This window comes from Pseudophryne corroboree (genome assembly GCF_028390025.1).
Source record: "Pseudophryne corroboree isolate aPseCor3 chromosome 10 unlocalized genomic scaffold, aPseCor3.hap2 SUPER_10_unloc_1, whole genome shotgun sequence".
Classification (NCBI taxonomy): domain Eukaryota; kingdom Metazoa; phylum Chordata; class Amphibia; order Anura; family Myobatrachidae; genus Pseudophryne; species Pseudophryne corroboree.
In genome coordinates, this window is record NW_026967472.1 from 573,763 (window position 1) to 596,055 (window position 22,293).

Sequence of the window (22,293 nt, forward strand, 5' to 3'; positions counted from 1 at the left end):
CACCAAGTCCTCCTCAGCCAGGGTATCAAACTTGTAGAACTTTGCAAATGTGTTTGAACCCGACCAAGTAGCAGCTCGGCAAAGCTGTAATGCCGAGACCCCTCGGGCAGCCGCCCAAGAAGAGCCCACCTTCCTTGTGGAATGGGTTTTTACTGATTTTGGATGCGGCAATCCAGCCGCAGAATGAGCCTGCTGAATCGTGTTACAGATCCAGCGAGCAATGGTTTGCTTTGAAGCAGGAGCACCCAGCTTGTTGGATGCATACAGGATAAACAGCGAGTCAGTCTCCCTGACTCCAGCCGTCCTGGCAACATAGATCTTCAAAGCCCTGACTACATCAATCAACTTGGAATCCTCCAAGTCACGAGTAGCCGCAGGCACCACAATAGGTTGGTTCAGATGAAAAGATGACACCACCTTTGGCAGAAACTGCGGACGAGTTCGCAATTCTGCCCTGTCCATATGGAAAACCAGATAGGGGCTTTTACATGACAAAGCCGCCAATGTTGACACACGCCTAACTGAGGCTAGGGCCAACAGTATGACCACTTTCCACGTGAGATACTTTAGCTCCACCGTCTTAAGTGGCTCAAACCAGTGGGATTTCAGGAAAGCCAAGACCACATTAAGATCCCAAGGTGCCACTGGTGGCACAAAAGGAGGCTGAATATGCAGCACTCCCTTAACAAACGTCTGAACCTCAGGCAGTGAAGCCAGTTCCTTTTGAAAGAAAATGGATAGGGCCGAAATCTGGACCTTTATGGACCCTAATTTCAGGCCCATAGTCACACCTGACTGTAGTAAGTGCAGGAATCGACCCAGCTGGAATTCCTCTGTAGGGGCCTTCCTGGCCTCACACCAAGCAACATATTTTCGCCATATACGGTGATAATGTTTTGCTGTCACGTCCTTCCTAGCCTTTATCAGCGTATTAATAACTGCTTCCGGAATGCCCTTTTCTGCTAGGATCCGGTGTTCAACCGCCATGCCGTCAAACGCAGCCGCGGTAAGTCTTGGAACAGACAGGGCCCTTGTTGTAACAGTTCCTGTCTGAGAGGCAGAGGCCATGGGTCCTCTGTGAGCATTTCTTGCAATTGCGGGTACCAAGTCCTTCTTGGCCAATCCTGAACAATGAGTATTGTTCTCACTCCTCTTTTTCTTACAATTCTCAGCACCTTTGGTATGAGAGGAAGAGGAGGAAACACGTAGACCGACTGGAACACCCACGGTGTTACTAGTGCGTCCACAGCTATCGCCTGAGGGTCCCTTGACCTGGCGCAATATCTTTTTAGCTTTTTGTTGAGACGGGATGCCATCATGTCCACCTGTGGCAGTTCCCATCGATTTGCAATCTGCGTGAAGACTTCTTGATGAAGTCCCCACTCTCCCGGGTGGAGGTCGTGTCTGCTGAGGAAGTCTGCTTCCCAGTTGTCCACTCCCGGAATGAACACTGCTGACAGTGCTAGTACGTGATTCTCCGCCCACTGAAGAATCCTGGTGGCTTCTGCCATTGCCACCCTGCTTCTTGTGCCGCCCTGGCGGTTTACATGGGCCACTGCCGTGATGTTGTCTGACTGAATCAGCACTGGTTGGTTTCGAAGCAGAGGCTCCGCTTGACTCAGGGCGTTGTATATGGCCCTTAGTTCCAGGATATTGATGTGCAGACAAGTCTCCTGACTTGACCACAACCCTTGGAAGTTTCTTCCTTGAGTGACTGCCCCCCACCCTCGGAGGCTTGCATCCGTGGTCACCAGGACCCAGTCCTGTATGCCGAAACTGCGGCCCTCTAGGAGGTGAGCACCTTGTTGCCACCACAGAAGAGACACCCTGGCCCTGGGGAACAGGGTGATCATCCGATGCATCTGAAGATGCGATCCGGACCACTTGTCCCGCAGATCCCACTGAAAGATCTTCGCATGGAACCTGCCGAAGGGAATGGCTTCGTATGACGCCACCATCTTTCCCAGGACTCGCGTGCAGCGATGCACCGACACCTGTTTTGGCTTTAGGAGGTCTCTGACCAGAGTCACGAGCTCCTGAGCCTTCTCCTCCGGGAGAAACACCTTCTTCTGGTCTGTGTCCAGAATCATGCCCAGGAAGGGCAGACGCGTCGCAGGAATCAGCTGCGACTTTGGAATGTTCAGAATCCAGCCGTGCTGACGCAACACTTCCTGAGAGTGTGCTACGCTGATCAGCAACTGCTCCCTGGACCTCGCCTTTATGAGGAGATCGTCCAAGTATGGGATAATTGTAACCCATTGCTTCCGAAGGAGCACCATCATTTCCGCCATCACTTTGGTAAAAACTCTCGGTGCCGTGGACAGGCCAAACGGCAACGTCTGGAATTGGTAATGACAGTCCCGTACCACAAACCTGAGGTACTCCTGATGAGGCGGATAAATGGGGACATGCAAGTAAGCATACTTGATGTCCAGAGACACCATAAAATCCCCTTCCTCCAGGCTTGCAATGACCGCTCTGAGCGATTCCATTTTGAACTTGAATTTCTTCAGATAAATGTTCAAGGATTTTAAATTTAAAATGGGTCTGACCGAACCGTCCGGTTTCGGTACCACAAACATAGTGGAATAGTAGCCCCTTCCCCGTTGAAGGGGGGGGGACCTCTACCACCACCTGCTGGAGAAAAAGTTTGTGAATTGCCTCCAACACTATCTCCCTTTCCATGGGGGAAGTTGGTAAGGCCGATTTTAGGTAACGGTGAGGGGGCATCACCTCGAATTCCAGCTTGTATCCCTGAGACACAATTTGTATAGCCCAAGGATCCACATGTGAGCGAACCCACTGGTGGCTGAAAAGTCGGAGACGCGCCCCCACGGCTCCTGGCTCCGCCTGTGGAGCCCCAGCGTCATGCGGTGGATTTAGTGGAAGCCGGGGAAGACTTTTGTTCCTGAGAACTAACTGCATGGTGCAGCTTTTTTCCTCTACCCCTGCCTCTGGAAAGAAAGGACGCACCTCTGACCTTCTTGCTCCTCTGAGAACGAAAGGACTGCATTTGGTAATACAGTGCTTTCTTAGGTTGTGGAGGGACATAAGGCAAGAAATTTGACTTCCCAGCCGTAGCTGTGGAAACTAGGTCCGAGAGACCGTCCACAAACAATTCCTCACCCTTATAAGGTAAAACCTCCATGTGTTTTAAAGAGTCAGTATCCCCTGTTCATTGCCGAGTCCATAAGACCCTTCTGGCAGAAATGGACATTGCACAAAGTGGAAAGCTGCTCAATCAGATTGTAATGTCACTCAGGTGCTAAAAGGGGAGGGGTAATTCTGTGTAGGAAAAAAACTGTGTTCCCTAATGCACACCGAGTGAATAATATTACTACATAATAATAGTCAGATAATACGGAGATCTTAGTTGCGTATATCTGCAGATATAGGGTTAAGCCCCCAGGCCGATCGACAAGGCTTCTCCGTCACTGGGGGTCCCTAATACTAGGTATGGGTCTGGGGTGCAGGACCCCACGATGTTGGCACAGGTCGGCCACCCCAGGTCAGCACACAGGTGAGAATTACGCAACTAAGATCTCCGTATTATCTGACTATTATTATGTAGTAATATTATTCACTCGGTGTGCATTAGGGAACACAGTTTTTTTCCTACACAGAATTACCCCTCCCCTTTTAGCACCTGAGTGACATTACAATCTGATTGAGCAGCTTTCCACTTTGTGTATTGTATATAGAGAGGCATAAATGGGTCAGCATTAGGAGGGATTCCTGACTCCAGAAGTGCCATAGGGGAAGCCAGGGGTATCTCCAGGTAAGCTGGCTCTCAGATGCTGTAGGTGCCATTACCATGTGGCCTTACACTGGGAATTTAACCCAGATATATTTGTAATTATTTATGGGGTGGGTGTGGGGTGCGGTGGCCCCTGTGTCGGTGTGGCTGGGCTGCTTCAGGTCGGCACACCCTAACACTTTATTAACACTTATTATTTTTCCTATCACTTTGTATATATTATTTTAATCACACCACTTACATAGCACTTCTGTGCTTCTTATTAACCCCTATTTATTCTCACCTGTGTGCTGACCTGGGGTGGCCGACCTGTGCCGACATCGTGGGGTCCTGCACCCCAGGCCCATACCTAGTATTAGGGACCCCCAGTGACGGAGAAGCCTTGTCGATCGGCCTGGGGGCTTAACCCTATATCTGCAGATATACGCAACTAAGATCTCCGTATTATCTGACTATTATTATGTAGTAATATTATTCACTCGGTGTGCATTAGGGAACACAGTTTTTTCCTACACTGAAATGGACATTGCGTCAACTCTAGAGCCCAGCAGGCAAATGTCCCTCTGGGCATCCCGCATATATAGGACCGCGTCCTTGATATGTGCCAGGGTCAGTAGAACAGTGTCCCTGTCCAGGGTATCTAACTCCTCAGACAGAGAATCCGTCCATGCAGCTACCGCACTACACATCCAGGCCGAAGCAATTGCTGGCCTCAGCAGTGTGCCAGAATGTGTATAAACAGATTTCAGGATAGCTTCCTGCTTTCTATCCGCAGGATCCTTTAGGGCGGCCGTATCCGGAGACGGCAGGGCCACCTTCTTGGACAAGCGTGTCAACGCCTTGTCTACCCTAGGGGAGGATTCCCAGCGTAACCTGTCCGTTGGCAGGAAAGGATACGCCATAAGTAATCTCTTGGAAACTATCACCTTCCTGTCGGGGGAATCCCACGCTTTTTCATATAATTCATTTCATTCATGTGACGGGGGAAAAGTCCCTTCATGCTTTTTCTCCCCATACATATAAATCCTCTTGTCAGGAACAGGATTTTCCTCAAAAATGTGTAATACATCCTTCATTGCTACAATCATGTAGCGGATGGCTTTAGTCATTTTAGGCTGCAACTTTGCCTCATCGTCATCGACACTGGAGTCAGATTCCGTGTCGACATCTGTGTCAACTATCTGGGATAGTGTGCGCTTTTGAGACCCTGACGGCCTCTGCGCTGTAGGATCAGGCATGGGTTGAGACCCTGACTGTCCTCCGGTTACAGTTTTATCCAATCTGTTATGCAAGGAGTTTACATTATCATTTAACACCTTCCACATATCCATCCAATCAGGTGTCGGCACCGTCGGCGGCGACACCACACTCAGCTGCACTTGTTCTGGCTCCACGTATCCTTCCTCATCAAACATACCGACACACAGCACACACACAGGGAATGCTCTGACTGAGGACAGGACCCCACAAAGGCTTTTGGGGAGACAGAGAGAGAGAGTATGCCAGCACACACCAGAGCGCTATATAACCCAGGGATTACACTGTACCTTAGTGTTTACCCTGTAGCTGCTGTTAATATATATACTGCGGCTAAATTTATGTGCCCCCCCTCTCTTTTTTACCCTTTAATGCACCTGTATACTGCAGGGGAGAGCCTGGGGAGCGTCCTTCCAGCGGAGCTGTGAAGAGAAAATGGCGCTGGTGTGCGGAGGAAGTAGGCCCCTCCCCCTCAGCGGCGGGCTTCTGTCCCGCTTTAATGTGTAAAAAATGGCGGGGGCTCGGGCATATATACAGTCCCAGACTGTATATATGCCTCTTTTTGCCAAAAAGGTACTTAATTGCTGCCCAGGGCGCCCCCCCCTGCGCCCTGCACCCTACAGTGACCGGAGTGTGTGGTGTGCTGTGGGAGCAATGGCGCACAGCTGCAGTGCTGTGCGCTACCTTAAGTGAAGACAGGAGTCTTCAGCCGCCGATTTCGATGTCTTCATGCTTCTGTACTTCTGGCTCTGCGAGGGGGACGGCGGCGCGGCTCCGGGAACGGACGATCAAGGTTAGGTACCTGTGTTCGATCCCTCTGGAGCTAATGGTGTCCAGTAGCCTAAGAAGCGCTACCTAGCTGCCGTGAGTCGATTTGCTTCTCTCCCCTCAGTCCCTCGTAGCAGAGAGTCTGTTGCCAGCAGAAGCTCTCTGAAAATAAAAAACCTAACAAAATACTTTCTTTTCTAGCAAGCTCAGGAGAGCCCACTAGGAGCACCCAGCTCGGCCGGGCACAGATTCTAACTGAGGTCTGGAGGAGGGGCATAGAGGGAGGAGCCAGTGCACACCAGATAGTACTAAATCTTTCTTTAGAGTGCCCAGTCTCCTGCGGAGCCCACTATTCCCCATGGTCCTTACGGAGTCCCCAGCATCCACTAGGACGTTAGAGAAATAGATTTCTATTGGTGCATCAATCAGTGACGACTACCAGTACTGCCGTACCCTACTGCTATATATCTGTGTGTGATCCAGAGCAAAAAATATATTTCTATTGGTGCGTCACTCAGTGACTACTAGTATAGCGGCTGCAAGGAAAAAACTAAATTTTCTGAAGAGACCGCAGATCAGTCAGGAACAAGTTTTGACATCTGGTCCATACTGAAGGAGCTTCCTACAATTACTGACATGTCTGCTGTCACTGCATATGATGCTGTCACCAAAAAGATGCAATTTGGAGGCCCTTGCACAAACTGGCTTTGTTTTACTTAAATTTCCCCCCCTCCGGTGTGTACTCAGAAAGAGTTTTTAGCGCAGGTGAGACTGAGAACCTTGTCAGCGATCGGCTTAGGAGGTTATTTCCCCAAAATGTGGAGATGATGTTCATCAAAATGAATTACAAATTCCACAAGGAAAACCTTTACCAGCAATTACCTCCAAAAAGTAAAGAGAGACCTGTGATGGTAGATTCCAGTGGGGACGAATTAATAGTCTGTGAAGACGGGGATGTCCAGTTGTACACACTGATAGGGGTGAGGAATCGGATGCTGATGACGACATCTTGCTTCTGTAGAGCCAGTTTGTGCAGGGAGATATCAAATTGGTTCTTTTTTTGTGGGGGCCCAAACAAACCAATCATTTCAGTCACAGTCGTGTGGCAGACCCTGTGGCTGAAATGATGGGTTGGTTAAAGTGTGCATGTCCTGTTTATACAACATAAGGGTGGGTGGGAGGGCCCAAGGACAATTCCATCTTGCACCTATCTTCTTTGCATTATGTGTTCTTTGGAGCATTTTTGGGCATTGTTTGTAAAACCGCCCTCCTGTCTGACACTGCAGTGCCACTCCTAGATGGGCCAGGTGGTTGTGCCGCCACTGCAGTGCCACTCCTAGATGGGCCAGGTGGTTGTGCCGCCACTGCAGTGCCACTCCTAGATGGGCCAGGTGGTTGTGCCGCCACTGCAGTGCCACTCCTAGATGGGCCAGGTGTTTGTGCCGCACACTTGTGTCGCTTAGCTTAGTCATCCAGTGACCTCGGTGCAACCTTTTGGCCTAAAAACAATATTGTGAGCTGTGAGGTGTTCAGAATAGACTGGAAATTAATGTTATTGAGGTTAATAAACCTGTAGGAACATAAACACTCCCAAATTCTGTTATTTTAGCCGTTTTGATGATTTGTTCAAAAAAAATACAGATCCAAAACCCAAACCAAAACCTGCAAGGGTGGTTCTGGCAAAACCAATCCATATCCAAAACCAAAACACAAAACCCGAAAAATGGCCCGGCGCACACCCCTAGTGTGTACGCACCAACGATGAACGATGCGCGTCCCTGCGGTCGTTCATTGTTGGATTTCCCTCGTTTAGCATAGCAAGCCAATGGTCGTTAATTGTTGAAAACGAACATCGTCTAAATCAGAAACATCGCCAAGCCTATCAGCAGCAGACAGCATAACTGCTGGGAATACGTGTACAGCTCGTGGATTTAGCAGAGGTCAGTACACATCAGCTGAGATATCATTAAGGGCAGAGTACAAATCCAGCAGAATTTAACCAGGTTCTGTGGTTTATTGAATAGGTGATTGAACAGCTGTACTCACTGTTACACTGGATAAGGAGGAGCTTATAGCTGAGTGGGGTCAGGTGACTCACCAGCTGGTAGTGACTGTCTTCTGTATTACGCTGGAACAGCGGTTATAAGCGGGTATTGGTTTCAGGAGCTAAGGGGAGGACAGCTGTCCTATACTGTATCACGAATGCATAGGGACAAGATGGCACCACGCAGGCGCGCATCAGGAGAGGGGAAGGCAGTGTGCAGTCTCTGTCCATGTCCCCTGCTTTCTAGTGAGCAGAGCAATGGACTCTGGGTACTAGGTTCACTAGGAGACCCTAGAGCTGTCCCAGAGTCTAGTGGGCAGTGGTGTATCTATACTGGGTGCAGTGTGTGCAGTGCATACGGGCCCGAGTCCAGAGGGGCCCACACCGCACACACTGCACCCATTTCTGCTATACTTACCTTTCCGGAGTCCATCGCTGACTGTGTGTGGTCCCTCCTCTCCCGTAGTCGTCACCGCCGCTGCTAGCGCACTGACCACTAGAGACTCTGGCACAGTGCCAAAGTCTACAGAGCATGTGCAGGACATTTTTCTGAGTCTTGCGCATGCGCTGTAGACTCTGGCACCATGCCAGAGTCTACAGTCCTCAGAGTGCTAGCAGCAGCGGTGACAGCTACGGGAGAGGAGGGGGACCACACACAGAATCTGCACACAGGTCCCCCCCTCTCTAGAGACGCTCCTGCTAGTGGGCATGCATCATTTTCCCAGTGATCTTATACTGCTCATGTGCCAAACCCCCAGGAAAATGGCCGCTATGCCTGCTGCTGCCGATGCAGGACTGTGAAAAAAGAGGTGCAGAATGCGAGGTGTGAGCCACCCTGGACCTTGCAGGCCTGTGTGCACCCATTATAGATACGCCAGTGGTGCCGCTCGGGCACAGCTATAGAATCGGTGGCCATCTTGGTAAGGGAACTGAAGCATCCTTCGAGGAGCCATATTGTTGGAGACTGCACAGTAGTGTGCTCCACTTCTAATAATATCTCGGGTGATTAAACCAAATATTGCACATCCTCTAATTAACAGGGCACCTCTATTATTATTCTTTTTTTATTCATTCTATGTACTTCTCTTTGAAAGGTGTATTATGTATTAATGGGAGAATGATTAATTGATCCCTGTTCCTCTCACAGCTGACGTCCCAGGGCACAGTTGTGGCACATGTGTGTGGTAAGGATGGCACAGACATAGAGGAAGCGCCGGGAGACGCCCCCTTCTACTCCCGGGGCAACAAGATGACTGTGACATTCAGAAGTGACTACTCCAATGAGAAAGAGTTCAGCGGATTTGAAGCTTTCTATATGGCTGAAGGTAATCTTTATTTACTGCGTCACAATCAGTGTAATGTACTATTTATTATACATTCTGCCCATATAGGGGGTAATTCAGATCTGATCGCAGCAGCAAATTTGTTAGCAGCTGGGCAAAACCATGGTGGTCATTCCGAGTTGATCACTCGCTAGCAGATTTTCGCTGCTGTGCAAACGCTAAGCCGCCGCCCACTGGTAGTGTATATTAGCTTAGCAGAAGTGCGAACGCTTACATCGCAGAACGGCTACAATTTTTTTTTGCAGTTTCAGAGTAGCTCAAAACCCACTCAGCGCTTACGATCACTTCAGACTGTTCAGTTCCGGATTTGACGTCACAAACGCGCCCTGCGTTCGCCCAGCCACGCCTGCGTTTTTCCTGGCACGCCTGCGTTTTTCCTGGCACGCCTGCATTTTTCCAAACACTCCCTGAAAACGGTCAGTTGACACCCAGTAACGCCCACTTCATGTCAATCACTCTGCAGCCAGCAGTGCGACTGAAAAGCATCGCTAGACCCTGTGCAAAACGTCATTGATCGTTGTAATAGTACGTCGCGCGTGCGCATTGTGCCGCATATGCATGCGCAGAAGTGCAGTTTTTTAGCCTCAACACTGCGCAGCGAACAAATGCAGCTAGTGATCAACTCGGAATGACCCCCCATGTGCACTGCAGGGGGGCAGATGTAACATGTGCAGAGAGAGTTAGATGTGGGTGGGTTATACTGTTTCTGTGCAGGGTAAATACTGCTTTATTTTTACACTGCAATTTAGATTTCAGATTGAACACACCCCACCCAAATCTAACTCCCTCTGCACATGTAACATCTGCCACACCTGCACTGCACATGGGGGGGTCATTCCGAGTTGATCGCACCAAGCAACTTTTTGCTGCTGGTGCGATCAACTAGAGGCCGCCTATTTAACTAGACGCCGCCGTGTATTTTAGCATAGGAGGGCTGCGATCACTTGTGCCACCCTGCTGTGCTAAAAAAGTTTCACACAAAACAAGACCAGCCATGGACATAGTTACCCTGTGCGACGGATCCAGCGATGATGGTCACGGCCTTGACGTCAGACATCCACCCTCCGTTCGCCTGGACACGCCTGCGTTTTACTTAACACTCCCCGAAAACGGCTTCAAACGGTCAGTTGACGCACCGGAACACCTTCCTGCTGTCAATCTTTTTGCGGTCCCTTTCTTCACTGTCAGCGTCGTTGCCTGGCGTTGGATGTCGCCGGGCAATGAAGCGCATGCGCATTCCAGACCCGGTTGCACCGCTGCGAAGAAGTGCAGCATGCGATCGGGTCGGAATGACGGCCCTGGTTTTGCCCATTAGCTAACAAATTTGCTGCTGTGATCAGATGTGAATTAGGCCCAAAGTCTATTTCTCTGGAGGCCGTGTGGCGGAAAAGCCCGGATGGTGTGACGGGAAAGGCCGGATGGTGTGACGGGAAAGCCCGGAGGGTGTGACGGGAAAGCCCGGATGGTGTGACGGGACGGATGAAGAGACACTTTCAGTAATAATAATAATAATAATAATAATAATAATAATTTTATTTATATAGCGCTCTTTCTCCAACAGGACTCAAGGTGCTTTACAGACATCAAAAACAATACACATGATACAGAGGATTTGAGTAATACAACAATAGATAAGCCACACAGACATAAAAGAAAAACCTTAAGCACACAGAAAGCATAACGCAGGATTGGTGCAGGTATTTTGGGTAATAACTTCCAAGGGTTGTGTATTCCACCCTCACAGGTACCAAGTGCAGCAGCCATCTTGGGCGCTCCGTGTAGGATTACCCAGGGTGGAATAGTCTACCCCTAGAAGAGATGACACAAAATGGGGGTGATTTCAGAGTCCTACAGTTTAGAGTAGGGTTCCAACAAAACCACAAGGTCCATGTATTTTTCATCCCATCCACAAGTGTACCATATGGGGCAGCCATGTTGGGCGCACTTTGGAGGTTACACTGTGGAAGGTGAGCCATACAAGGGCCAAGTTCATATATGGGAAAACTGATGCTTATGTAGTAGTATGATGTACCCTGCATGTAGGGCACAATGGAAAGGTGTGCAATCAGTGGAGGTAAACATTACAGGAAAACCCATGGTGGGGTGGAAGCGAGCAATGAAGAGAGAAAAAAGACAACACAATAGCAGGTAACTAGTGGCAGAAGTAGGAGTGGGATAACATTTTGATCAGATCTTAGTACGGCTGGGAAGGAGAATGTGGGGGGCATACTCAGACGCAATGGTGATGTCCCTGCTGATCCTGGTCCTCTTCCCCCACAGTTCCCTGTTCATCTTGATGGTTAGGCCCAGGGGCAGACTTGATGTTCTCAGCCAGAGAGGTGGTAAGCCTGGTCTTGGTGTTCTCATGTTTGAGGCGAGGAGAGGCCACAAAAAGTTCCAGAGTTTTGTGGTAATGCAGTCCTTCTGTTATCTTGTTAGTTTGTTTGCCTTCTGTTTTCCTTCGGTTTAACACAGGTATAACACTGCTATTGATATTAGCTGCCACTTCATATACTAGCCACTGCAGCGTCCTAATAGGCCTGGCGTCCTACGCTATACTGACTAAATAAGACTACAAACACTTCCTTTCTGACTAAACAACCCCCTCCCCCACACAGCAACCCTCCTCCAAAAGGTGCTAATCACTACCAAATGTGAGATCACTAAACCCAGTCAAACACAAAGTTTTTGCTGACTACAGATATTAAGATAAGAAAGTAAGGTTCATTTATTTTCCGCTGATGCTGCCTAACTGTATTTTCAAGGTGAACACTTTAGGGCATATTTACTAAAGTGGGGGTAGATATTTCCCATAGCAACCAATCAGATTCTACTTATTACTTATCTAGCACCTTCTAGAACATAATAGCTAGAATCTGATTGGTTACTATTAGAGATGAGCGCTGCGGATTTTAAGAAATCTGAACCGCTCCGAACTTCTGGGATCCGAGGCAGTCGAGCCGGGGGCTCGGATCTTCCCCGACTGCCTCAGATCCCGACCCGAGGCGAAACCATGAGATCACACTGTCAGAACTCGTGGTTTCGGCTCTGGTGCCAGTTTCAAAGTCCCATTAAGTCAATGGGCTGAACACTGATTGGCTGAGAGAGCCGTCTGTCATGGCTCTTAGCCAGTGTGTCCCCGTAGACTTTAATGGGACTACATGGCGGACCACACGTGCAAATTATACTGCCACCTGCACTGCCGACACGGCCGCCCACACAGCTGACACATCCAAACTAAGGATACCGCCGGTACTCCCGCGCTGATGATCACCCACGCAATTGCCGGCACTACTAACACAACCAGCAACCCCGCACTGCTGACACCGCTGACACACCCCAACACTGAGGACACCGCTGGCACTCCTATGTTGCCAACACTGTTGGCAACCCTGCACTCAGGACACTGCCAACACTCCTGCACTGTCAACACCATCAGCACCCCTGCAGTACTGACACCACCGGCAACCCAACACTGAGGACACTGCCAGCACTGCCTACACTGCCAGCACCCCTGCACTGCTGACACTACCAGCAGTACTGACACCAAAAGCAACTCTGCACTGAGGACACCACCATCACTGCCGACAAACTGCACCCCACACTGAGGACTCTGACAGCACCCCTGCACTGCCAACACTCCCGCACTGAGGACATCGCTGGCATCCCCTGTCACAGTAAGTGCACTATTGGTCTATCCACCCTGCACTGTATCCTGCATCACACTGTATCCATTTCACACTGTATCCAACCCACACTGTATCCAACCCACACTGTATCCAACCCGCAGTGTAGTCAACCCACACTGTATCCGACCCGCAGTGTAGTCAACTCACACTGTATCTGACCCGCAGTGTATCCAACCCACACTGTATCTGACCCGCAGTGTATCCAACCCACACTGTATCTGACCCGCAGTGTATCCAACCCACACTGTATCTGACCCGCAGTGTAGCCAACCCACACTGTATCTGACCCGCAGTGTAGTCAACCCACACTGTATCTGACCCGCAGTGTATCCAACCCACACTGTATCTGACCCGCAGTGTATCAAACCCACACTGTATCTGACCCGCAGTGTAGCCTACCCACACTTAATACTGCAGTTTAGCTAGCAAGTCTTTGGCCAATATTGGTGAAAACAATATTCTGAGCTGTGAGGTGGTCAAAATGTAGTGGAAATGACTGGAAATTAATGTTATAGGTTAATAATACTCTAGGAACAAACAAAAAAGGCCCAAATTAAGTGATTTTAGCTTTTTTTGTCAATTAAAAGGAAAATCCAAATCCAGCCGACGAATCAGAACCGAATCCAAATCCAGCCGACGAATAAGAACCAAATCCAGCAAAAATGGTGCACATCCCTAGTTACTATGGGCAACATCTCCACTTCTAATAACCCGCACTGTGTAAATATACCCCTGAGATCAGTATATGGGGTATGTGGATCCACCTAATTAGCAGAATTTGCATTCCTTTGGAGCGCATGTTGGGGGCCGCCCATTGCTGGGCAATGCCGAACAGTGCGCTGACCGGCGCCTCCCCCAGTTCAACAAGCAGAAATTGCAAACGCATCGCAATTTCTGCTTGTTAGCAGAAATGGAGGATGGCTTCTGCCGGCGCAGCTAAGCTGCGCCTGCAGGAGACCTGCCGCCATGTTCTCGATCGGGTCGGCTGCATGTGATGTCATGCAGCCGCCGTGATCACGCTCCCAACATGCCTCCACTTGTCCGCCTCCACCCTCCGTTCACACCACACTGCCCCTGCAACGCTTCATCTCCGCCCTGAAAACGGAGTGTTGCCGCCACCCCACCCGCGCCCGCCTCTGCCTGATTGACAGGCAGAGGCGATTGCATTATCTGCGCCCCTCCCCCCCAGTAGAATGAGCAGGCACATGCGCAGGACGCTACGCATGCGCCCATGGGGCGATCATAATAATTCCGGTTGGATTGTGATTTGCGATTCAACCTGAATTAGCCCCAATGTGCATTGGTTTCCTAGGAGCCTGAGCAGCCCGGGAATTGTGCTCCCACATGTTTATGCAGTGTCACCCCCTAATAAGCTGATTCTCATACATGCTATAAGGAGAGTAAGAGGTTCATTCACAGTATTTGCGTCGAAAGTTGCACAAAATGGGCACAACACTGTGTAAATTGTCTTTTAATATCTTCTGATACGCGTAATTCAAAACAAAATTGTAAATCTCCATGAAGACAGTTTTAAAGTGCAGATGTACTTCAAGCGCATCATTGTGCGTCAGCATACTCGCGATAACATTCACGATCAGCAGAAAGTGGGTGATGAGTGCCGTCAGCAGAAAGTGGGTGATGAGTGCAGTCAGCAAAAAGTGGGTGATGAGTGCCGTCAGCAGAAAGTGGGTGATGAGTGCCGTCAGCAGAAAGTGGGTGATGAGTGCCTTCAGCAGAAAGTGGGTGATGATTGCCTTATTTTATTATTTATTTATTTAACAGTTTCTTATATAGCGCAGCAAATTCCGTTGCGCTTTACAATTTGAAATAACAATAACAAAATGGGTGATAACAAACAGTCATAGAGGTAGGAAGGCCCTGCTCGCAAGCTTACAATCTATAGGGAAATAGGCATATGTACACAAGGAAAGGTGCTATCTATTGCATAGAATGAAAAGACATGTGAGGATATGTGTGGACTGTACAGAGTGGATGTAATTTGATAGGAAGGTTTATGAAAGTTATGTGGGCGGTTCTGGAATTTGATACGCTTGCCTAAAGAGGTGAGTTTTGAGGGAACGCTTGAAGGTTTGGAGACTAGAGGAGAGTCTTATTGTGCGTGGTAGGGCATTCCACAGAGTGGGTGCAGCCCGATGAAAGTCCTGCAGTCGTGAGTGGGAGCGAGTAATGAGTGTGGATGAGAGACGCAGGTCTTGTGAAGAGCGAAGAGGTCGGGTTGGGAGATATTTTGTGATAAGCGAAGTGATGTACGTTGGTGTAGTTTGGTTAATGGCCTTGTGTGTGAGTAAAAGTATTTTATATTGAATGCGGTAGAGCACAGGTAACCAATGGAGGTATTGACAGAGTGGATCTGCAGATGATGAACGTCTAGCGAGGAAGATAAGCCTCGCCGCTGCATTCAGAATGGATTGTAGTGGTGAGAGTCTCGTTTTGGGAAGACCAGTTAGGAGACTATTGCAATAATCAATGCGGGAGATAATGAGAGCGTGGATTAGAGTTTTACTATTATCATGCAGCGTAGGACCACCAGAGCAGAGACCCCATGCCGTGACTGGTGGCTTATTACATGTGTACAAATGTGTGTAACTGAGATCTCTACATTACTATAATCATGCAGCGTAGGTCCACCAGAGCAGAGACACCATGCCGTGACTGGTGGCTTATTACATGTGTACAAATGTGTGTAACTGAGATCTCTACATTACTATAATCATGCAGCGTAGGTCCACCAGAGCAGAGACACCATGCCGTGACTGGTGGCTTATTACATGTGTATTAATGTGTGTAACTGAGGTCTCTACATTACTATTATCATGCAGCGTAGGACCACCAGAGCAGAGACACCATGCCGGGACTGGTGGCTTATCATATGTGTGCAAATGTGTGTAACTGAGGTCTCTACATTACTATTATCATGCAGCGTAGGACCACCAGAGCAGAGACACCATGCCGGGACTGGTGGCTTATTATATGTGTGCAAATGTGTGTAACTGAGGTCTCTACATTACTATTATCATGCAGCGTAGGACCACCAGAGCATAGACACCATGCCGTGACTGGTGGCTTATCATATGTGTGCAAATGTGTGTAACTGAGATCTCTACATTACTATTATCATGCAGCGTAGGACCACCAGAGCAGAGACACCATGCCGTGACTGGTGGCTTATTACATGTGTGTTAATGTGTGTAACTGAGGTCTCTACATTACTATTATCATGCAGCGTAGGACCACCAGATCAGAGATACCATGCCGTGACTGGTGGCTTATTATATGTGTGCAAATGTGTGTAACTGAGGTCTCTACAGTACTATTATCATGCAGGGTAGGACCACCAGAGCAGAGACACCATGCCGTGACAGGTGGCTTATTATATGTGTGCAAATGTGTGTAACTGAGGTCTCTACATTACTATTATCATGCAGCGTAGGACCACCAGAGCAGAGACACCATGCCGTAACTGGTGGCTTATTATATGTGTGCAAATGTGTGTAACTGAGATCTCTACATTACTATTATCATGCAGCGTAGGACCACCAGAGCAGAGACACCATGCCGTGACTGGTGGCTTATTATATGTGTGCAAATGTGTGTAACTGAGGTCTCTACATTACTATTATCATGCAGCGAAGGTCCACCAGAGCAGAGACACCATGCCGTAGCTGGTGGCTTATTATAGGTGTGCTAATGTGTGTAACTGAGGTCTCTACATTACTATTATCATGCAGCGTAGGACCACCAGAGCAGAGACACCATGCCGTGACTGGTCGCTTATTATATGTGTGCAAATGTGTGTAACTGAGGTCTCTACATTACTATTATCATGCAGCGTAGGACCACCAGAGCAGAGACACCATGCCGTGACTGGTGGCTTATTATATGTGTGCTAATGTGTGTAACTGAGATCTTTACATTACTATTATCATGCAGCGTAGGACCACCAGAGCAGAGACACCATGCCGTGACTGGTATCTTATCATATGTGTGCTAATGTGTGTAACTGAGGTCTCTACATTACAATTATCATGCAGCGTAGGACCACCAGAGCAGAGACACCATGCCGTGACTGGTGGCTTATTATAGGTGTGTTAATGTGTGTAACTGAGGTCTCTACATTACTATTATCATGCAGCGTAGGACCACCAGAGCAGAGACACCATGCCGTGACTGGTATCTTATCATATGTGTGCTAATGTGTGTAACTGAGGTCTCTACATTACTATTATCATGCAGCGTAGGACCACCAGAGCAGAGACACCATGCCGGGACTGGTGGCTTATTATATGTGTGCAAATGTGTGTAACTGAGGTCTCTACTTTACTATTATCATGCAGCGTAGGACCACCAGAGCAGAGACACCATGCCGTGACTGGTGGCTTATTATATGTGTACAAATGTGTGTAACTGAGGTCTCTACATTACTATTATCATGCAGCGAAGGTCCACCAGAGCAGAGACACCATGCCGTGACTGGTGGCTTATTATAGGTGTGCTAATGTGTGTAACTGAGGTCTCTACATTACTATTATCATGCAGCGTAGGACCACCAGAGCAGAGACACCATGCCGTGACTGGTGGCTTATTATATGTGTGCAAATGTGTGTAACTGAGGTCTCTACATTACTATTATCATGCAGCGTAGGACCACCAGAGCAGAGACACCATGCCGTGACTGGTGGCTTATTATATGTGTGCAAATGTGTGTAACTGAGGTCTCTACATTACTATTATCATGCAGCGTAGGACCACCAGAGCAGAGACACCATGCCGTGACTGGTGGCTTATTATATGTGTGTTAATGTGTGTAACTGAGGTCTCTACATTACTATTATCATGCAGCGTAGGACCACCAGAGCAGAGACACCATGCCGTGACTGGTATCTTATCATATGTGTGCTAATGTGTGTAACTGAGGTCTCTACATTACTATTATCATGCAGCGTAGGACCACCAGAGCAGAGACACCATGCCGTGACTGGTGGCTTATTATAGGTGTGCTAATGTGTGTAACTGAGGTCTCTACATTACTATTATCATGCAGCGTAGGACCACCAGAGCAGAGACACCATGCCGTGACTGGTGGCTTATCATATGTGTGCAAATGTGTGTAACTGAGATCTCTACATTACTATTATCATGCATCGTAGGACCACCAGAGCAGAGACACCGTGCCGGGACTGGTGGCTTATTATATGTGTGCTAATGTGTGTAACTGAGGTCTCTACATTACTATTATCATGCAGCGTGGGACCACCAGAGCAGAGACACCATGCTGTGACTGGTATCTTATCATATGTGTGCTAATGTGTGTAACTGAGGTCTCTACATTACTATTATCATGCAGCGTAGGACCACCAGAGCAGAGACACCATGCCGTGACTGGTGGCTTATTATAGGTGTGTTAATGTGTGTAACTGAGGTCTCTACATTACTATTATCATGCAGCGTAGGACCACCAGAGCAGAGACACCATGCCGTGACTGGTGGCTTATTATATGTGTGCAAATGTGTGTAACTGAGATCTCTGCATTACTATTATCATGCAGCGTAGGACCACCAGAGCAGAGACACCATGCCGTGACTGGTGGCTTATTATATGTGTGCTAATGTGTGTAACTGAGGTCTCTACATTACTATTATCATGCAGCATAGGACCACCAGAGCAGAGACACCATGCCGTGACTGGTGGCTTATTATATGTGTGCAAATGTGTGTAACTGATGTCTCTACATTACTATTATCATGCAGCGTAGGACCACCAGAGCAGAGACACCATGCCGTGACTGGTGGCTTATTATATGTGTGCTAATGTGTGTAACTGAGGTCTCTACATTACTATTATCATGCAGCATAGGACCACCAGAGCAGAGACACCATGCCGTGACTGGTGGCTTATTATATGTGTGCAAATGTGTGTAACTGAGGTCTCTACATTACTATTATCATGCAGCATAGGACCACCAGAGGAGAGACACCATGCCGTGACTGGTGGCTTATTATATGTGTGCAAATGTGTGTAACTGAGGTCCCTACATTACTATTATCATGCAGCGTAGGACCACCAGAGCAGAGACACCATGCCATGACTGGTGGCTTATCATATGTGTGCAAATGTGTGTAACTGAGATCTCTGCATTACTATTATCATGCAGCGTAGGACCACCAGAGCAGAGACACCATGCCGTGACTGGTGGCTTGTTATATGTGTGTTAATGTGTGTAACTGAGGTCTCTACATTACTATTATCATGCAGCATAGGACCACCAGAGCAGAGACACCATGCCGTGACTGGTGGCTTATTATATGTGTGCAAATGTGTGTAACTGAGGTCTCTACATTACTATTATCATGCAGCGTAGGACCACCAGAGCAGAGACACCATGCCGGGACTGGTGGCTTATTATATGTGTATTAATGTGTGTAACTGAGGTCCCTACATTACTGTTATCATGCAGCGTAGGACCACCAGAGCAGAGACACCATGCCGTGACTGGTGGCTTATCATATGTGTGCAAATGTGTGTAACTGAGGTCTCTACATTACTATTATCATGCAGCGTAGGACCACCAGAGCAGAGACACCATGCCGTGACTGGTGGCTTATTACATGTGTGCAAATGTGTGTACCTGAGATCTCTGCATTACTATTATCATGCAGCGTAGGACCACCAGAGCAGAGACACCATGCCGTGACTGGCGGCTTATTATATGTGTGCTAATGTGTGTAACTGAGGTCTTTACATTACTATTATCATGCAGCATAGGACCACCAGAGCAGAGACACCATGCCGTGACTGGTGGCTTATTACATGTGTGTTAATGTGTGTAACTGAGATCTCTACATTACTAATATCATGCAGCGTAGGACCACCAGAGCAGAGACACCATGCCGTGACTGGTGGCTTATTACATGTGTATTAATGTGTGTAACTGAGATCTCTACATTACTATAATCATGCAGCATAGGACCACCAGAGCAGAGACACCATGCCGTGACTGGTGGCTTATCATATGTGTGCTAATGTGTGTAACTGAGATCTCTACATTACTATTATCATGTAGCGTAGGACCACCAGAGCAGAGACACCATGCCGTGACTGGTGGCTTATTATATGTGTGCTAATGTGTGTGACTGAGATCTCTACATTACTATTATCATGCAGCGTAGGACCACCAGAGCAGAGACACCATGCCGTGACTGGTGGCTTATTATATGTGTGCTAATGTGTGTAACTGAGATCTCTACATTACTATTATCATGCAGCGTAGGACCACCAGAGCAGAGACACCATGCCGTGACTGGTGGCTTATTATGTGTGTGTTAATGTGTGTAACTGAGGTCTCTACATTACTAATATCATGCAGCGTAGGACCACCAGAGCAGAGACACCATGCCGTGACTGGTGGCTTATCATATGTGTGCAAATGTGTGTAACTGAGGTCTCTACATTACTATTATCATGCAGCGTAGGACCACCAGAGCAGAGACACCATGCCGTGACTGGTGGCTTATCATATGTGTGCAAATGTGTGTAACTGAGGTCTCTACATTACTATTATCATGCAGCGTAGGACCACCAGAGCAGAGACACCATGCCGTGACTGGTGGCTTATCATATGTGTGCAAATGTGTGTAACTGAGGTCTCTACATTACTATTATCATGAGCGTAGGACCACCAGAGCAGAGACACCATGCCGTGACTGGTGGCTTATTACATGTGTGTTAATGTGTGTAACTGAGGTCACTGCATTACTATTATCATGCATCGTAGGACCACCAGAGCAGAGACACCATGCCGTGACTGGTGGCTTATTATATGTGTGCAAATGTGTGTAACTGAGATCTCTGCATTACTATTATCATGCAGCGTAGGACCACCAGAGCAGAGACACCATGCCGTGACTGGTGGCTTATTATATGTGTGCAAATGTGTGTAACTGAGGTCTCTACATTACTATTATCATGCAGCGTAGGACCACCAGAGCAGAGACACCATGCCGTGACTGGTGGCTTATTATATGTGTACAAATGTGTGTAACTGAGGTCTCTACATTACTATTATCATGCAGCATAGGACCACCAGAGCAGAGACCCCATGCTGGGACTGGTGGCTTATTACATGTGTGTTAATGTGTGTAACTGAGATCTCTACATTACTATTATCATGCAGCGTAGGACCACCAGAGCAGAGACACCATGCCGTGACTGGTGGCTTATTACATGTGTGTTAATGTGTGTAACTGAGGTCTCTGCATTACTATTATCATGCAGCGTAGGACCACCAGAGCAGTGACACCATGCCGGGACTGGTGGCTTATCATATGTGTGCAAATGTGTGTAACTGAGATCTCTACATTACTATTATCATGCAGCGTAGGACCACCAGTGCAGAGACACCATGCCGTGACTGGTGGCTTATTATATATGTGCTAATGTGTGTAACTGAACTCTCTACATTACTATTATCATGCAGCGTAGGTCCACCAGAGCAGAGACACCATGCCGTGACTGGTGGCTTATTATATGTGTGCTAATGTGTGTAACTGAGATCTCTACATTACTATTATCATGCAGCGTAGGACCACCAGAGCAGAGACACCATGCCGTGACTGGTGGCTTATTATATGTGTGCTAATGTGTGTAACTGAGATCTCTACATTACTATTATCATGCAGCGTAGGACCACCAGAGCAGAGACACCATGCCGTGACTGGTGGCTTATCATATGTGTGCAAATGTGTGTAACTGAGGTCTCTACATTACTATTATCATGCAGCGTAGGACCACCAGAGCAGAGACACCATGCCGTGACTGGTGGCTTATCATATGTGTGCAAATGTGTGTAACTGAGGTCTCTACATTACTATTATCATGCAGCGTAGGACCACCAGAGCAGAGACACTATGCCGTGACTGGTGGCTTATCATATGTGTGCAAATGTGTGTAACTGAGGTCTCTACATTACTATTATCATGAGCGTAGGACCACCAGAGCAGAGACACCATGCCGTGACTGGTGGCTTATTACATGTGTGTTAATGTGTGTAACTGAGGTCACTGCATTACTATTATCATGCATCGTAGGACCACCAGAGCAGAGACACCATGCCGTGACTGGTGGCTTATTATATGTGTGCAAATGTGTGTAACTGAGATCTCTGCATTACTATTATCATGCAGCGTAGGACCACCAGAGCAGAGACACCATGCCGTGACTGGTGGCTTATTATATGTGTGCAAATGTGTGTAACTGAGGTCTCTACATTACTATTATCATGCAGCGTAGGACCACCAGAGCAGAGACACCATGCCGTGACTGGTGGCTTATTATATGTGTACAAATGTGTGTAACTGAGGTCTCTACATTACTATTATCATGCAGCATAGGACCACCAGAGCAGAGACCCCATGCCG

The 22,293-nt window shown here is 48.1% G+C and overlaps 1 protein-coding gene across 1 annotated transcript in view; it reads left to right on the forward strand.

The window, feature by feature from the left end:
- The window catches only part of MASP2 (MBL associated serine protease 2), a 900,889-nt gene that overhangs the window by 172,445 nt on the left and 706,151 nt on the right, over positions 1-22,293 (forward strand). The window contains exon 3 of the mRNA XM_063948680.1: positions 8,974-9,151. Coding sequence (XP_063804750.1) covers positions 8,974-9,151 — 178 coding nt within the window. The remainder of the gene's footprint in view (positions 1-8,973; positions 9,152-22,293) is intronic.